Source organism: Branchiostoma belcheri, unplaced genomic scaffold, assembly GCF_001625305.1.
Source record: "Branchiostoma belcheri isolate BF01 breed outbred unplaced genomic scaffold, Haploidv18h27 scaffold6, whole genome shotgun sequence".
Taxonomy (NCBI): Eukaryota; Metazoa; Chordata; class Leptocardii; order Amphioxiformes; family Branchiostomatidae; genus Branchiostoma; species Branchiostoma belcheri.
The window spans coordinates 5,330,362-5,348,931 of NW_017804242.1; the positions used below are offsets into that span (position 1 = coordinate 5,330,362).

The 18,570-nt window shown below is 40.4% G+C and overlaps 1 protein-coding gene and 1 long non-coding RNA gene across 2 annotated transcripts; one reads left to right on the forward strand and one right to left on the reverse strand.

Annotated features, from left to right (window-relative positions):
- Positions 1 to 4,655: 4,655 nt before the first annotated feature.
- Positions 4,656 to 7,172, forward strand: LOC109482441. The gene is made up of 4 exons (XR_002140952.1): positions 4,656 to 4,795; positions 5,250 to 5,307; positions 6,058 to 6,124; positions 6,601 to 7,172. It is a non-coding gene; the product is annotated as an uncharacterized LOC109482441 (long non-coding RNA).
- A 1,278-nt stretch (positions 7,173 to 8,450) lies between these two features.
- LOC109482656 (zinc finger protein 586-like) lies at positions 8,451 to 18,493 on the reverse strand. Its single transcript, XM_019785480.1, has 10 exons — positions 18,300 to 18,493; positions 17,509 to 17,670; positions 16,208 to 16,431; positions 15,499 to 15,629; positions 14,532 to 14,701; positions 12,969 to 13,115; positions 11,686 to 11,875; positions 11,106 to 11,225; positions 10,089 to 10,360; positions 8,451 to 9,262 (listed from the first exon to the last, which is right to left on the reverse strand). The coding sequence occupies exons 1-10, from the start codon at positions 18,435 to 18,437 to the stop codon at positions 9,131 to 9,133; spliced, it is 1,686 nt and encodes a 561-aa protein (XP_019641039.1). The 5' UTR covers positions 18,438 to 18,493; the 3' UTR covers positions 8,451 to 9,130.
- Positions 18,494 to 18,570: the final 77 nt, after the last annotated feature.

Here is an 18,570-nt window from a genome sequence, read left to right on the forward strand (position 1 = left end):
ACGCCTTCGGCGCCCGAAATCTTGCCCCCCCAATCAAAATTTCCTGCCGCCGCCTCTGTACCTAACTTCAGTTCGCAGCCACTTAGTCCATGTCCGATCGTTTGTGTTTATCTCTGTCTTTCTGAATTTAAAAAAAAAACAAAAATCGTCTAGTTTTCTTCCAGTTTTGACTACACCTCCAAGTGTGTTTGGCACTCACCTGTATATCCGCGGAGGGATATTTAATTAGTGACAAAGTGAGAAGCTGCTTATGCTCAACTAGTAGCAGGACACAGTTTTCGCCCTTTGGGGATTCCTATAGTTAAGGAGCCCAAAGTGAGAGGGTCTCAAACCCGACGCATTCCTCTACAAGTCAGCAAAGTTTTCACCTCGCTATCCTGCACGAAAGAATCTCGGCAGCTTTTTCAAGTAATGTGCCGCACTACTTTGTTCCCGGAAAAGTGTTCTGTGACCCTTTCATACCTGTCTACGTTGCTCTTTGTCTAGGGTGTGGTGAGGTGAGTACGAACCACGGACTGCATATGCATGAGTCCCGAACAACATGATCAGTACGACCATTTGACTCCATCTGAGTATAGGGTATGATAGGCTTTGCCAGTGATAACTGTACATATCGAAAGGTAAGGTTCCAATGGTTTATATCAACTACAACATAATTCTGTTTTCTATCGGCACGGACGGAATCCGTGGACAAAATGGCTACCGCAGTCCTTCAAATCTGACGCCAATGCTCATTGACAATTTTAGTACAGGTGGAAGAGCAATGTGCACTATTTTCAGCACGCTTTCTATCTTCTAGAATCAAGACATGATCAACGAATGGTTTCATTTCTGGAGAAAAGAGGAAGATTACTTGCTGCCTGTCGTTACGAGGAACAATCCGTTGTTACAGGTGACTGCGTACGTTAACTACGGATTCTAAACTACAATGTACTTTGTACGGAAAGGGTAAGTCCCGGATCCCGGGTAGTACCTGTCCCTTCAACAGGATCCGCGTAGTACCTGTCCCGTCAACAGGTCCATGTATACATGGAGGTACAAAAATCATGAATTTTGTAGGGAGGTACAAAAATCACATGAGGTACACACATCATGTGATTTTTTAAACCTGGAAGCCAGAGTACAGCGAGTCGCAAAACAGCGAATGGGTGTTCCAATATGCAAAAATAACATGGATCAATATGTCAAATTAAATGATTTGTTGCAGCTAGTTTAAACATTTAGTCAGGTATAAACCGTTGTGAGTTCACAATACAGGTTTTAGTCAAGGTCGAAATATAACCATTGGTATCTGGACCACGAGGGGTGAACTCTTACATGTAGGTAATACGTTAACACAGGCTTCTTTAGACGGTTTCTAGTAGACGGTTTCTAGGTCATTCGCCCCGTCTATTTACTACCAGATCGCCCCATGTTTAAGTGACCAATGCTATGTTTTATTCAGGTGATTTATGCATGAATCTTACTTCTAAATATTCTTGAAATATTACCAAAGCGTTGTGACTATATTTTGAATTTTTCTTCTTTGTTTACCGCCGAATCCCCGATGAAAAGTCCGGGTGTGCGGCGGGCCGATATGCGACCGGAAACTGCTTGCCGAACGCAGATGAAAAATTCAAAATATAGTCTACAAGGCTTTGTAACATCTAAAGAATATAAATGTTACCAAAATATGCGTATATCACCTGAATAAAACAGAGTTCAGGTCACTTAAACATGGGGAGATCTGGTAGTAAATAGACGGGGCGAAAGTGACCCGGGGCGAATCGAAGATGTAGCCTACAAGATTCGTGGTACAAGCGGTTTTTGTTACTGTTTGCAATTTGTAAATTTGTTCATGTTTGCAACTAAAGGTTACAACTAAAGGTAGAATCACTTAATCCCATGATTCAAACATAAAAGTTCATTACAATTTGTATAGAACTGTGATACTCGCCATAAACAAACAAAAAATATTTCAATCCATAATCGCAAATGAGAGAAAAGTATAACAGATTTCCTTCTTTCCAAATTTCCCCGATAGTTTCAAACTGGTACGTCCTGTGCGGTAGAGACATCACGGAACTTATTTCAAATTTAGAAAGATTCTATTAAAGGGGTCTTTGAACACGGCGCTATCTGACTTCGAGTTGGAGTCATTTTGCAACAATAAATACTCAAAACGGCCCGTGTTCTCAAATGCTCCAGCCGAATCATATTCTTTTGTTAACGGTGTTGCTCAACGCAAAGCCAAATGACCACTTCTGTGCACTGAGCTAGAGCGGATACAGACATCGGTGGATGTTTAGTTTGAAAGAAGTGCACACTACCCTAACTTTCTTAAAACAGAAGCTGTGATTGCCTTCTATTTAAATGTTAATTACCTGAAACAAAAAAAATGAGTGTCATCATCGACTCATGCTTTGTGCTGCTGACCCATCAAATTACAAAACTGACATGCGACAAATATAAGTGTATCTTCTTCTCATGCATTTATTCTTCGTTGCCATGAAGGATATGAGAGGTGAATGAAACATTATAGTGGTGAATGACATTATTTTTTCTTATTTTCAGGCAGATCCCACCCGCTGAGCTGCAGCACAAAGTACACAATGGTCATGTACAACAGATACAACAGTCAGAACAGAAATCCAGTGTTAGAAGGTTCACTTTGGATGGAGGATGATGCTCTCTTGGACTTTTGGAAAGGCACCACCAGAATGGAAACAGTTTTCAGGCACGTGACCACAGGGTTCGTGGATTGGTGTCAAACAGGCCTACAGCAGAAAAATAGAGCTACACATGTGCAAGTGGGAGAAGTCATAGACCATCTAGTAAATAAATAAGAAAAAATGTCACACTGGCAATGGCAAAGTTCACGCACATCTCAACATGGATGGAAAACTATGCATGTCACTGAAAAGGAGAAAAAATGAGACAAGTTGAGGTTAAAAGAACAATCCAAATACAGTATCATGGCACCATGCAACTCCTGCAAGTGATGTTCCAACCTGGCAATGGCTTCAACCCAAAGCAAATATATGGAAGGGAAAGAAGAAAGTATTTCTGCATGTGTGAGTCATAACAACATGTCACTTCCATCAGTGAGAATCTGTATTTCACAATGTACCTGCGCTTACACCAGACAAGATACCTGGATCGGTGTCTTCAAGAATTCCAAGTAATAGCAGCAAGATGAACACCATGATAGGTGGCAAGGATCAGAGGTGAGAAGATTCTCTCTGTTTTGTTTGTTTCAAAAATATGGAGAAAAAATGGTTGCAGTCATGTCATTGATGATTTGTAGTATACACCCACCCCATTTGAAAATTAAGTTGAGTTCTGAACTTTTGAAGTTCTGAACGCTTGCGAATTGTTAAACCTCTCAAGTCCCCTTAAAACAAAGCTCATTATGTACCTGTTTATGGTCTCATATCTTTAACTGAAGCGCCTAAATTTGTATATATATATACCCAGTACATAGACCAGAGCAGGTAAGGTGCAGGTAGATATCAGAAATACCTGCACAGCTCTTACTATTTTCATCTGCACTGACCAGCAAGTGGTATTTCTGGTATTTCTATACAATATGCTCTGCCAACATTGTTTATAAATAGCTTGCAAAATGGCGGGAAACACGTCATAAGTCAGGGCGCTTGCGCAAACGATACAAACAATATGGCCGCTGTATGAACAGTACAGATACAACTATATTTTGTTGCTTGAAAATTTCTCCAGTCTGTGGTAAGTGACAGTAATTTGCTAAAACTGATGCATTCAAAAGAAAGATTACCGTGGACAAACAAAGATAATGGCTTGTTGTTGGTTCATGTAATTCAGAGCTGAAAACAATCGGCGCCGTATAAAGTTGTGCGCCCGAGGCAAACATGGGTTTTCATGTGACTGGGCGATGTCAATTGATTTTCGTCAACATTTTTGTAACATATACTCAAGTCTGCAAGTCAACCAATGCAACTAGTTGCAGGAGGAACTAAGACTAAGACTAATACTCAACATCAACTGACATTACAGAAAATGGTGCATTTTATATGCAATGCTTCAAGAATTGCTATTTGTACACCACGCCAACCAAGGATTGAACTCAAGAACTCATTTTTTCCCCTAGGACTGTCAGAGTACAACTCGTTGTCACATATGAAGTAGAGGCATAATCACTAGATTGCTTTAGATGTGCAAACATTGGGAGTAACAGGTTGTTTGGTGTAATACAGTCAGCTGCCGCTGTGCCCATGCCTTCAATGCTAGTGTGTTGTGCCGAAAGGCGGTCATACCGACTACGTAGGAACAGAGCACAAGTCTCAGTTGACACCTGCATGAAAGTTTAGAAACATGTACTAGGTCTCAAACAATGTGAAACATCATATTTGCTATATTTGGAGGTCAAATGTTACAAAATAGTTCTATGCCTTCTGTGAAGTTTTGTAAGGGCTGTCACATTAGATAAATTAATGCACATTACTAATGTCCACTTTAATTTATGTATGTATTTTAACCTTTGGTATCTTTACAAGAGTGTTGCAAAAAATGTACCATCTTGAATACCACTCTCTTTCACTTGAAAACTCATTTCACTTCACTTGAATGCTTCCACTCATTTTCACATCCGAAGATGTTCGTATTTACAAAAATGTGTGAAATTTTTGTCATAACATAGGTGTGAAAAGGTCACGTCATCACTTCAAGGATGCCTTTGGAAATTCGCAGCCAGAACATGCCATCACTCTCACAGGTGCAACAAGGACCTCCAGCTGCTGCAGCTGCATACAGCACGGTCCCAGCTGCATATTCTTCTTCTGTGAGTATTCTATACAAATCTATATTTATGTACAATTTATATTCTATTCAAGTATATCTACGTGTGTGTGTGTGTGTGCACATTGTCAGAACGTACTACACCTGCGTCGTATTCGCACATATAAGGTTAACATCCCCGTCTGTGGTTTCCAAATGTTATGTCGGAAAAGATATCCTCTGCAAAAGGCAAAATTCTGATGCAACGTTGACCAAAAATCCAACGAAAAACATGAAAAATGGGTGCTTTGCAAAATTCTGATGCAACGTTGACCAAAAATCCAACGAAAAACATGAAAAATGGGTGCTTTGCGCAAGCGCAGTATGTACTGCCGACATACATCCACACTTGCATGGCAGGTTGCATGACTTACTGTAAGACTGCATGAAATTATAATATGCATATACATGTAATTGTGAAAACTGAAGCTAATCAATTATGGGTATCATCATTTCAGATCTACCTGCAGCACCTCCTGCGGTATGATGATGTGGACAGGGAGGACCTGTATCGAGGTAGGTTATGTCTGATACTTCAGCTTGACACTCAGAAAGAATAATGGTAGCTTGAATCTGTCCAACAGAAGCTTTGCAAGGTTTGTTGAGATGTACCACTTTATGGAAGGATTAATATAAGAGGTGACATATCAACCAGACCAGCCGACGCATGGACTTATGCCGGAAATTTGCTTCTAAACTCAACTCTGATCTCCTCCCACCGAGAGGAAGTGAGGAACATGGCAGGAACACACGAAATGTTAAGAACTGTGAAATGCAGGACAAACAGATACAAAAACCCTACCATACCATATCTAACTCATCTGTTAAACGAATAAATAGAAATGTTGTATTTGGCAGAAGCATTCAGAAAACTTGAGCAAAGAAAAATATCTTTGTGACTTATATGACACAGAACTTAGACCCTGTAAATCATACAGATCTGATACTGTTGCTTATAGTATACTTATGTGCATTGTGTATAAGGTTTTATCTTTAAAACGTTATTTTCAAGCTCAGACTATTTTGGTTGAGTTTGGACTGATTGTCAATTTTCTCACAGCTTCCAAACCATCAAATTGCTGGTTATGATAATATGCTATAATAAGATAGCCTACACATATCTGAATGGCAACTTAATTCTTGATTTGCCAAATTAAGTCACCATGCTAAATAGAAGAACAGTTATTATATGGTTTGATAACTAACATTCAGCATTTCTTGCAAGACAAATGTATGACCATGATGTTTGCATTCTATCTCTAATAGAGTCACGGAAGCGAACAGGAGACAAAGGCAGCAGCTGTCTTCCGAAGAAAAGGAAAACACAGTAAAGGTATGAAGATTTAAGTGCATAATGATTATGAAACCTGGCCATACTGGCCTGATCTAAAAGTCTGATTCTTTATGGTTCAATACCATTAAATGGCTGTATGTGTGGTATAAATCTTGTTAATTGAGTCACACTATTTTTGTAGATGACAGGAAATGTTGCATTTTGGTGTCATAAACATTGTAACACTTGTCCTGCTGGCATTTTGTACACAATATTTTCAAATAATTTGATGTCTTAACCAGCTCATAGAGCCTTGACTTTTTTGCCCTGCGGTGGCGTAGTTACTCCCGCATTTGTTGTATTTTGCTGCGGTGTGATGCATTACACAAGAAATATCCCAAACTGTACATATACAGGGTGCAACCCATATATATATATAATGTTATATGGGCCCCGCAGGACAAAGGTTTTAAGGCTTATATAAGTATCAATTACAATATGAATAACATGTCATGTAATTTTCTTTTTTTTTACAGCGGTGATGGAATGAATTATCAGCTGTACAAAATCTGGAATCGAGCATCGCATAGATTAGTTAGTTTTTTTTTAAAGTTACAAATGATAAATGATAATAGAACCTGTTGCAGATGTAAATGTATCAAGAGCTTCTGAATCTATTATTTAATATATTGGAAAAAGACCATCTCAGGCATATTCTGTGAAAGTTAGCCTTTTATGAGGCAAAACAGCAATAAGTACTAATTAGCAAAAACAGTGTAATGATAGCATTGGGCACGAAGTTTGTTTTAAAACATTTGAATTTTAGTTCTGAGTCAACTCTAATTTTTCTAAAACATGTAAAATGTTCATTAGTTGGCCCCAACATTTGAAGAAAGTCCTTTTCTTCCTGGTTGTTACAATTTTTCCATGTCAATGCAGTGGTGTCATCAAAAATTCATTGAATCACAGACCAGCCTGGAATGTTGACTTCATGTTGCATTGTAGTATTTGGGACTATCATAGGATATCTAGACCTGTTTTTCCCCTGTCGGTTCATATTTTTCTACAAATATCCAAGAACCAACTATTTAAATTGGTGTGACCTAATCCACAGTGCATACATGTAATTCATGAAAAGTTTTAAAATGTGAGAAATAAAGCTATCCAACTGTTGTCCACTTTGTCCTGGCCTGTCCTATTTATTTTTACTTGTGATTTAATTTACCATATCAAGGCCTCCTCCACTCACTGGTTAAGCACAAGGTAAGAACTGAATGAACAATAAGCATATTATGCCCCCCCCCCTCCCCTAAAATGTCTATAATTAACGAAGTTACTCTAGTAGCAGGAAAAGGGTAAGATGAAAATGTTTTATTCTAAATCTCTTCCAGAACTTCTGGAATCACTCATAACTATTCCATGCCACAAATACTGATCATTGAGACCTATGAAATCTTGTGATAAATTGAACTGGAAGACAACAAAACGGAAGAAAAGATTAGAATATCATCATCTATACCTTGTAACATGCCGCAATCCTTTCTTCCTCTCGCTGATGGCTGGCTGCACATGTAGGAAAATTTTCACTGTCTGGGGAGAATAGAAATGTTTAGGGAACCTCACTGTTGTATAAAAGTTGGGGGGAGGGGGGGGGGGTTGAAAGACAAACCATAACAGTACAGAACAACTGTGAGAACAGTGAACATAAAGGTACTGTGAAAAATCAGAAATATATATCAGATACTTTCAAATTCTCAGCAAAGTTGCTTTTATTTTGGATCATTTTTCTTCCACAACTGTCAACCAAACAACAAAGTTTTGACTCTATCGGTCTACATAGGTGATTTCCAGGTTACCATCACATTCAACATTTCTATATACATATTATTAAGCCTTATAAACAATACAATCTTCCAACACGTTAGAATTGTTCTAAACAAAATATGTAAACCACACAACGTTTCTGATTACCGCAAATACAAAATGTATAAGGAGACCAATTTTTTTGTCATGCATGTAGCAGCAGTTGATACAATGAAAGATTTTGTGCTGCAATGTGTGATTCAAAACAAACTCATGGAATTCCAGAACAAATGTACTGGTAATGCTAATTTATCGAATGTTGGTACATGTATACACACTGAGTTACAAATGTAGTTGCATTTCCATACAGTATTTCCTCCTGTACATTTCACTATAATGTATCTGGTACTGAATCAGGAGTATTTCATTATCAACAGAACCATATTGATCAATTATATACACATAAGGCCACACTGACTTGATTGTATGGATGACATCCATGTGCAGGGCTCGAAATTAACGGTGCCCCGATGGCCACTGACCACTAAAATTCTGGCCGGGACAACTATAAAGACACTTTGGGACATTTTGGGTACAATAATGTCAGCCCTTCTTTTGTTCACCAGGCACACATCCTGACTTTTGGCTCCAGAAAAGTCTTCCGAAAAACAGGTTGGGAAAGGTCATCCTCACTTCGGGACAGTTGAAATTAACATAGGGACAGTGCTGGGACAATAGTAAGAAAAGTTAATTTCGAGGGCTGCATGTGCGTCAATTTTTGTCCATTTCCAAAAAATGTTTGCAACCATACTGTTTCTTTAGGTACTTGGAAGGATGATAGATGTTGAAAGGCAAAGAAGAAGGAAGCAGAGCTGGAATTACCACAAATATGATGTGAAAGAACAAAAATTGAGAATTTATTGTTTGGTATACCTGTATACCATTAGATTTCATAATAAAGGCAACATTTTTTTCCTTTTCAACACATGCATCAGTTTTAAGATTAGGGTGCCCAGAGGATAACATCCATACAGTCAAAACTACGCAAGAAGACCAATCAGGTGACCGATAAAATCTGGTCTATGTGTACAAGTGGTCACTATAGACAGGACTCCTAATGTTTGTGGCAATGATTGGGAAAAATTATCCAAGGGACTGACAAAAAGTGGTGACATGGCCAGGTGGTCTTTCTGTGGAGGTGGTCACTAAAACTGCAGGTTTGACTGTAATCAAATCAGTATGGCCTAGTCCAGACCAGGGTGTTCAGACCAGTAAGAGGTGTGTGATGAACTCTGTGGCCTCTGATGTCTCTATCCTGTTCTGGGCCGGTGTGACGTGTCCGGGGAGCTGTACCCCCTGGGGTAGGGACACTGCCACCTGGGTTACCTCACTCACCTACAAACAAAAACATCAGGTATTAAACTGGTAACATCTACTAACCCTTGTCCTGCGGAGCACAATTGTTGTTCTGTACATACAGTACCATCTATATAACACCCTGTACAGGTACGATTTGGGGGTATTTCTCGTGCAAAGCATTACACCGCAGTGAAACGCAACGAATGCAGAAGTAACTATGCCACTGCAGAGCAAAAAAATTTGGGGGTCTATGATCTAATTAAGACATGAAATTATTGAAAAATGTTGTGCAGGAATGCCAGCAGGACAAGGGCATATACACATGGAAATAGTAGTTTCATAAGTCACAGATTTCGAAATCTATTCAGTAACTGTTGTTGTTGTATTTCCTTGGGTATCTCGTTACCTGAATGTCTAACCTTCAACGACATATCTACTAAAATAATTCTGCCATCCTGAAAGAATGCATCATCAATGCACTTCCCCCACTATAATGCACTCATGTATATCTAAACTGTGCATACCTGGTTAGTGCTGCACTAGAGATCTCTCAAACACAAAGTTTTCAAAGTGGCGTACATGTGTGTGTGTAACCCCACATTTCAAGTTTATCCTATTTCCTGTGTCTGACCTTTTGACCTCCTGTTATTATGCCTGTCAATCTTGCTACACACACGTGCTGCCAAGAATATCCTATATACTATTATACATTTAATATGTACAAAAATACCTACAAAAATTGGCACCTACAGGAAAAAAAATTGGGTGCACAACTTCAATGTTGTGTGCACTAAAGTGCACATGCACCCAGTATTTCGAGCCCTGCATGACCATTATCTTGCAAGACAAAGCGAAGTCTTACTGGAACGTTGACGGTCATCGGCATGGTGGTGACGGCCTGGTCACCCCCGCTGACCGGCACGGCGTTGACCTGGACGTTGCTGACCGGTATGATCTGCTCCTGCAGCTGGATCTGGCTGATCTGCTGTCTGAACTGTGCGTCCTGCGGCTGGACGGTGATGGGGATGTTCAGCGCATTGATGTCGATGGTCTCCACAGGTTTGACGTTCACCAGGTTGGCGGTCTTGAAGTGAGTCTTGACGTGAGCCTTCATGTTGGAACACTGCTTAAAACCTAGGAGAAAACAGTCAACACTTCAGATTCCTAAATCTACTGACAGACAGATATTACCGGTAGTATCAGTAGTGTGTACTTGTGTGCTAAATTATTTTGAAGAGATGACATACAATGTAAAAATTACACAAATGCAAAAAAGCAAGATCTAACATCTGTGTCCATAATATCACCAGGGTCCATAATATCGCCACCTTGAGAAACAGTGTGCTTTAAGATATTTTTACTGCAACATACTTTTGGTATGCACTCCTTCACACATCAAATGTACGTACCTAGGGTATGTTGCAGTAAAAATATCTTTAAGCACACAATTTCTCAAGGTGGCGATACTATGGACCCTGGTGATACTATGGACACAGATGTTATAGAATAGTCAACACTTTGTATACAGGGTTGAATTGTACTTGTTAGGGTATGTGTTTGTACCAAATTTTATCATGCTCACTTCAACTGTGATGGCACAGGAGACAAAAATATATATTTCAGTTAAAAATAGCACACAAAAAAACACCCCCAAAATTGCCTTCAAGGCCAAAATTGAAGAAGATCCATATCCCTACAACAAGTGGGTGCTTTTAGACAAATTTGCATAATTTTCAGCTATTTCATTGAACTAATAGCAATCTCAAAATCTCAAGATCTTGAAAGATTTTTCTTAAGTTTGTGTACAATATGAGAATTAAAAGACTATTAAGTTCACCCTGAAATATAGATTTGAAAGAGGGAGAAAAGTTCCTCCTACCAGCGTTGCAATGCGGACAGCGGTACGGCCGATCGTCGCTGTGGATACGCTTGTGCCTGCGCAGCCCGTTCCTGTCCATGAACCCTGACCCACACACCTCACAGGTGAAAGGTCGCTCACCTGCAGAGGTTAAAGTTCACCAAGTCAGCTAAACACCAGATAATTGAGATACATGTCATACAATGTATATAAATACACAAATTTTATTTTAGTTGGGCACAAACTCAACAATGGTTAATTTTCAGACTTCCAAGAAGTGTTTTGGGTTTTTTGGGAATGTCTTAGAAGAACTGTATTGTATGATCATGGGGGTGCAACATCCTACCATCCAGGGCATGCTGGGTTACAACCCTGTCAATCAACCGAAACAGAATCTCCACCCACTCATCCGAATTCTCCCTACCCAAGAAGAAATACAAACAATACTTAATACAATACGTCTAACACTCGGAAGATGGGGAACAACAGACAATAAAACAGATAATGAGTGAGAGAGTGAATTTCCATTCAAGTACATGTAATAAGCTATACATAGAGATCTAGAGTAACGCATGAATGCAAATGCAAGAGTTGTGTTTACCAGTATGTGTTCTCTCGTGCCTCTTGAGGTACTCCCTCTCAGCAAAGCCTTTCCCACAGGTGCAGCACAGGAAGGGCTTCTCTTTGGTGTGAGTCTTCTGATGACCGCTCCAGGATGACCACTGGGTGAAGGCAGCGTCACAGTACGTACATTTGTAGGGCCTCTCTCCTGTATGGATTCTCTTGTGCACCTGGAAATAAAAATTTTCAGTACCGATACCATGGACAGTCTTTTAAGTACCATGGACAGACGCTTTCATGACCATGGACAGTCATTTTCAGTACCATGGACAGTCATTTTCAGTACCATGGACAGACATTTTCAGTACCATGGAGTCATTTTCTGTACCATGGACAGACATTTTCAGTACCATGGACAGTCATTTTCAGTACCATGGACAGACATTTTCAGTACCGAGTACAGACATTTGCAGTCCATGGACAGTCATTTTCAGTATCATGGACAGGCATTTTCAGCACTATGGACAGGCATTTTCAGTGCCATGGACAGGCATTTTCAGTGCCATGGACAGGCATTTTCAGTACCAAGGACAGACATTTTCAGTACCATGGACAGACATTTTCAGTATCATGGACAGGCATTTTCAGTATCATGGACAGGCATTTTCAGTACCAAGGACAGACATTTTCAGTACCATGGACAGACATTTTCAGTATCATGGACAGGCATTTTCAGTACCAAGGACAGACATTTTCAGTACCATGGACAGACATTTTCAGTATCATGGACAGGCATTTTCAGTACCAAGGACAGACATTTTCAGTACCATGGACAGTTATTTTCAGTCCATGAAAAGACATTTTCAGTACCATGGAGTCATTTTCAGTACCATGGACAGTCATTTTCAGTACCATGAAAAGACATTTTCAGTACCATGGACAGTCATTTTCAGTACCATGAAAAGACATTTTCAGTACCATGGACAGTCATTTTCAGTACCATGAAAAGACATTTTCAGTACCATGGACAGATATTTTCAACACTATGGACAATCATTTTCAGTACCATGGACAGTAATTTTCAGTACCATGGACAGACATTTCAGTATCATGGACAGTCATTTTCAGTACCATGGATAGATGCATGACCAGTAAATGGTGATTACTAATGACCATTGCTTTCAATTTAGATCAAAAGCTGTCTTGATGAGTTTAGAATCTTAGTTTCAAGCTTCAAGACCTTGATCACAATTTTTACATCATACTCATAGGACCTGCAATAAGGCAGCCCCACTTCTTGTATCTTATACAACTATACCTCACCTTCAAGTCCTTTAATGTATAAAAGCCTTTCCCACACAGCTCACACTGGAAGGGTCTGTCGTTGGTGTGTTTTCTGCGATGCACCTCCATCTTCCTGTTGGTCTGGAACATCTCACCGCAGAAGTCACACTGGGTGCTCTTCTTGGCCTTGAATGTGGGATCCTGTAGTTAGACATGGTACAATAATTCTTAACCAGCTACACTTGGATAGTTGTCAAAATAAAAAAAATTAAAAAATGTATTTGATTTAATGTTACCAGTTAACTGTCCGACCATGCGACCAAAGCTATTAGGGCCAAAGGAGACACAAACCAATAGGTAGAGATACATGTACGTCGATGAAGGTTAGACATCCAGGTAATACGATATGCCAAAAAGCAGTTACTCAAGCAACTGGATATGATTTTGGAAACGGTCAGACGTTTCAGCTAGTATCCACCAGCTTTCGTCAGTGACTGAGAGACCAGAGGAAAATGCAGGTTTATAAGCACAAACTATTGATGGTATGCAAATAATGTGAAGACAATTTTTTTGATAGTTTGTGCTTATAAACCTGCATTTTTCCTCTGGTCTCTCAGTCACTGACGAAAGCTAGTGGATACTAGCTGAAACGTCTGACGTTTCCAAAATCATATCCAGTTGCTTGAGTAACTGCTTTTTGACAATAGGTAGAGATCGTACAATGATTCTTAAACAGCTGTGCTTTGGTAAAAAAAATGTAGTTGATTTAATTTAACTCCTAACTTGATCACAAAAAAAATGTGTTACCCCAAGACAAATACATGGTAAATGACTTGACCTGACTACATCACACTTCTAGCAGCCCTTCGACTGGTCAGGCCTCTAGATGCTTGATGGCCAACACCTCTAGTCAGGAGAATTGGAAAGATACTAATCCTATTGAATTGCTATTAAGATCATTATGTACATGTACATGTACTAGCATGAACAAATTATTGTCAGACTGAGAACTGTCTGTTACCATGGTGTTGGAGGCTGTGATGACTGGTTTCCATGGTGATAGAAAATCCTGAGCTCCTATTGGTCTGATTTTCATAGTGATAAAGAACCCTGAGATCCTATTGGTAGTTGTGGGAATGGGAATGATTCTGGGACCAATCAGTGAGAGACTGTGTAATACAGGCTGTGGGGTCGTGTGCTCAGTCAGTAGCACGTTAGACTCACACCCAAGAGGTCGCGGGTTCGAACCCTGCCCATGTCACCGATCTTGTGCCCTTGGGAAAGGCACTTTACACGACTTTCCTTACTTCACTCAGGTAGAAATGAGTACCTAGCTTCGGTTAGGGACGTCCCTCGGATAGGACGTTAAATGGAGGTCCCGTGTTGGGGAGAGCCCCACCCCGTGCACGTTAAAGAACCCACCGCACGTATCGAAAAGAGTAGGCCCGGCCCGGACCTTCCCATTGTGAGTGGTTCAAACCTTACAGTCTGGTCTTACGCAGCTTGTACATGTGTGTACATGTACAAAACTGGTGTGTTACGCCTAAAGGCAGTTTACCGCTTATGCAAAACAAACAAAACAAACAAACACACAGGCTGTACCTTGAGGTGTTTGTCCTTGTGCTTCTGGAAGCACTCCAGAGTTTTGAACCTCTTGTCACAGATCTCACAGACATGACTGGCAGGTGAGTGGACTGTCCTCTCGTGCCGCTTCATGTCACCTTTGTCCATAAACTGTCTCTCACACTGGCCACACTTAAACGGCTTGTGGCCTGCAGATGGAACATTGACATCAACAAATTACCAGGAAGACAAATTACCAGCAAAACAACACTTCTGTACTTGTGTAAAAGTAACACAAAAAACATTTCCATAAGGCCACAACAAGTAATTTTTATGGATGACATCAGCGCGCACATTGATTTTCGCCTGATTTTGAAAAAAAAAAAACAAGAAATTTTGTTGCCCTTTGACGGTGGTCAACATTAAGAAAATGGACAAAATGGCATGCCTTGCCATGCTGGAACGTGTATGGCAGATAAACATGAAGAGAGGAGACAAGACAAGGCTCTGATTTAGTGTTTTGCCTTTTACTTTGATGCGGTGATGTATTTTATTCCTTTTATACATTCCCACGGAATCAAAACCATTTGTACAATGATTGAAAACTTTCCCTTTTCAAAGTTCTTTCAGTGAGAAATGGATGTTGTGACAGGTGGCAGTAAAGTTAGTACTATATAGCTATCGTTTCTTGTTTAACAGGGTTCATGATGTCAAAATTTCAAAATATAGGAATCTTGTTTTTTGGGGCCCGCCTTGTTTTTTTTCGCCCTCTCGCATTAGATTTGGAGTCTGCGGAGGATGTCATCCATAAAATTTACTTACTGTGGCCTAACTTAAAATCTGAAGTTTATTCTGAACAGAATATTATAAACCAAAAAATCAAATTGTCAGTATAATTTTTGGTGTTTGAACATATCTTAAATCTATTTTGTCAAGCTAAAACATATCATGAGGCAAAGGTCTCACTTCCATGCTTTCATCCCATTACAAGACACTGCTGCAGTACCTGTGTGTTCCACCTGGTGGCGCTTCAGCAGCCTGATCATCTTGAAGCTCTGTCCACACTGTTCACAGGAGTAGGTACGCTTACCGTGGTGCAGACTTCTGTGGCTGTGTAGACTCTGGACTGTGCTGTACCTACACCACAGAACGGGTACCAAAAATTTAATGATTAAAAAAGACTAGGTAAACCATAAGATGTCAGAACACTTTATGTTATCCATTAATGCATTACCCAGATTCTTTCCAAAGGACATGAGGTCAGCATTAGGCTATAGAGGACAAAACAAAAGCAATATCACAAGGCATTTCTATGCCCTTGAAAGAAAGAAAAGTATGCATGCAAGGCCTTGAAAAGGAATGTTTTGTTTTCAGTTACTGTCCTGAAAAAAAGTGTGCTGTTTTATTTTTCATTTTTCCTGTAGATTTCAGCTTAAGTGATGCACTTAATACAGTTTTACAAAGTAATCAGGACCCCTCCCTCTGTTTGCTTGTGGGGAAGGGACAAATATTTTACCTGATATTTCATAGTAGCAAAATTTCGCAAATGTTCGCAGAACTATATGATCATGGTAGTGGCAGGTGCAGAAGAAAGAAAGTCAGCGAATTATTTGTTTGCATTAATGATAAATTTGTGAACTGTGAAATATAAAAGTACCGCGAACATAGACTGATTTACACTATTGGTGGGTATGGTGGCTGGAAAAATTGCCTACTTTTTGCCACACTTGTCACACTCCAGTTTTCTGTCAGCAGGGTCTGTACGTCTGGGTCTCCGTCTCCTTCTCCTGGAGGGGGTGGGGGAGGGGGACCCCCCCGGGGTGTAGTCCTCGTCCTCACCACCCTCACCCCCCTCTGCCCCGTCCGTCTGGATGTAGATACTCTTCATCCTTCTCTTCCTGGGAGGGGGGGAGTCATCTCTTACCGGGGAGGCTAGATCCTACAGGGATGTGGAACATGGTATTTACATGTTAGATACATTATATATTTCTAACCTACATGTATATATACCTAAAACCTGTATATGACTGTCTCTTGTCATGTGATTATCACATCAAGTCACGTGACAAGAGAACTCCAAGACGAGATCTTAATCGGGTTGAAGAAGAGACAGAGTACGTCTTTAAAGCTCCCCAGCAAAGCTGAACTTTTGTTGTGTGTTTAAGTATAGATATTTTGTCAAAATTATATATTTCAATTAGATGTTAGCATCTATTAGGCCTAGGAAAAAATGTTGTGTTTCCTGTTTCCCGACTGACCCTAGAAAAAACTGCCAACCCTAGCCTTTTTTTGTGTGGATCCCTGCAAGGGACATACATTTTTTAAGCTGATCAACCACTCTATCTCCATGATCTGACACCTGAGTGATCAAACGTTGTACAATTGGTTTTCCAACATTGACATTGCAAATTTAAATGTACTCATGCAATTTTTTTTTTTTTCAGGACAAGCCATGACTTTGCTAAACTGTATTGTATACGTTGGATCGCAAGTTGGATCTCTAGAGATTGTAAAAGTCTAATAAAAAAAATTGAAAAAAAAAAGATAATTCCTATCTATGGACCCTATTTTTTTCAGGACTGAAACAGGAAACACAACTTTTTTTTTCCTAGGCCTTGTATGTACACATACTGTAAACACAGAAACTTTCACCATTTCTATAGTGACCTCAGCTCCTACTTGGAAATAGAACCACTGAAAAAGTAAGAGCATTTACAGTAGTCCACTTCCAAATGAATAGCAGACACTTGGAAGTGGAGTACTGTAAATACATTTACTTTCGTGCTAAGGAAAGTAGCCTCCATAGCATGCCGAAAACTGGGGGTTTTGGAGGTCTTCAGTGTCTTTGGGAGTTTTTATGTGCTATTTTCTGATTGCATATAGACAACATAGCCAGCCTGGTTGAATTACCCCCATTTTAGAACTGGGCTAGTCAGAAAACAGCCGAAGACCACCAAACCCCCAGTTCTATAAGCCTGCTACGGAGGCTAGAGGAAAGCACAAATGACTGCTGTACCTTGAAGGAAATCTTCTTGCCCCGAGTTCCCATCCTGGAGGGCGGTGGAGGGATGTCAAAGTCCCTTCTCTTCCTGGACCCCCCACGTGGCTTTGCCTTCTCAGCTGCTGGTCCTTTTCCTGCCTTTCCTTCTTCCTCACAACCTTCTCCATTCCCTTCCTGCTGTAGAGACGAAACATTAAAACAGAGATTTCAGACTTGTGGGGCGTGCTGGGCTTTTTTTAGTGATTGTATTAGAACTGTATTGTTGTATGTTCATGGGGAAATACCCGACTGAATTACAAGTACTTCATACATGTAGAATATATTATATATAAAATACAACACGGGGTATTCCGTATCGCCCGAGGTACCAGCCCGACCGCGTGTTGGATCGCCCGACGCCGAAGGCCAGAGGGAGATCCGAACCGCGGGAGGGCTGTGTCCGAGGGTGATGCAGAATACACCGTGTTGTATTTTATTTATGTCATACCCACCCATATAAACCCCAAAAATGCCACAACATCAATTCCAACATCCGAATTTTGTATTCGAATTTTCGAAAGCGGTGCACGCAGTTAGGGCGGAACGCGTTCAAATCATTGTATGGAACATTTGGAAGCCCGGGCCATACACGTAAAGAAGCCCGGGCCGTACCATAAAGTACGGCCTGGTTCGGAGCATCCGTATCAAATGTAATTGCGGCCCGGGTATGACATAAAACAGATTATTACCCATACAATGGTATAATTTACTCCTGCGTTACACCATGGTTTATGGAAGCCAACCGGACAGTTAGGAAACTGACTGACCTGAAGAGTAGGCCCGTCCGTGGCCTGGCTCAGAGTTGCTGCCATGCCCTGTCCGATAGCCAACAGCTGGTCAGATGAAGACAAACTCTGCAGCTTGGCATTTTCTCCAACCTCCTCATCACTAGAGACAGACTCCATGGCAGCTCCCTGGTCTGTCTTACCCGCTAACACACCTGTATGGTGGCAAGGTGGTCTTGTGGTTAGGGTTTTTGACTTATCTAAAGGTTCTGGGTTCAAATCCCTGTCAGGCCTCAGAGCTGTACCCTTGGAA

What these genes read in the sequence shown, in the direction of transcription:
- LOC109482656 (XM_019785480.1), bottom strand. Translation starts at nt 18,437, where the DNA reads ATGGAGTCTGTCTCTAGTGATGAGGAGGTTGGAGAAAATGCCAAGCTG. An exon ending in CCACCAGGTGGAACACACAG is followed by an intron (nt 14,702 to 15,498) that starts GTACTGCAGCAG and finishes TTCCATCTGCAG; the next exon opens with GCCACAAGCCGTTTAAGTGT. An exon ending in GCACGAGAGAACACATACTG is followed by an intron (nt 11,226 to 11,685) that starts GTAAACACAACT and finishes TAACCTCTGCAG; the next exon opens with GTGAGCGACCTTTCACCTGT.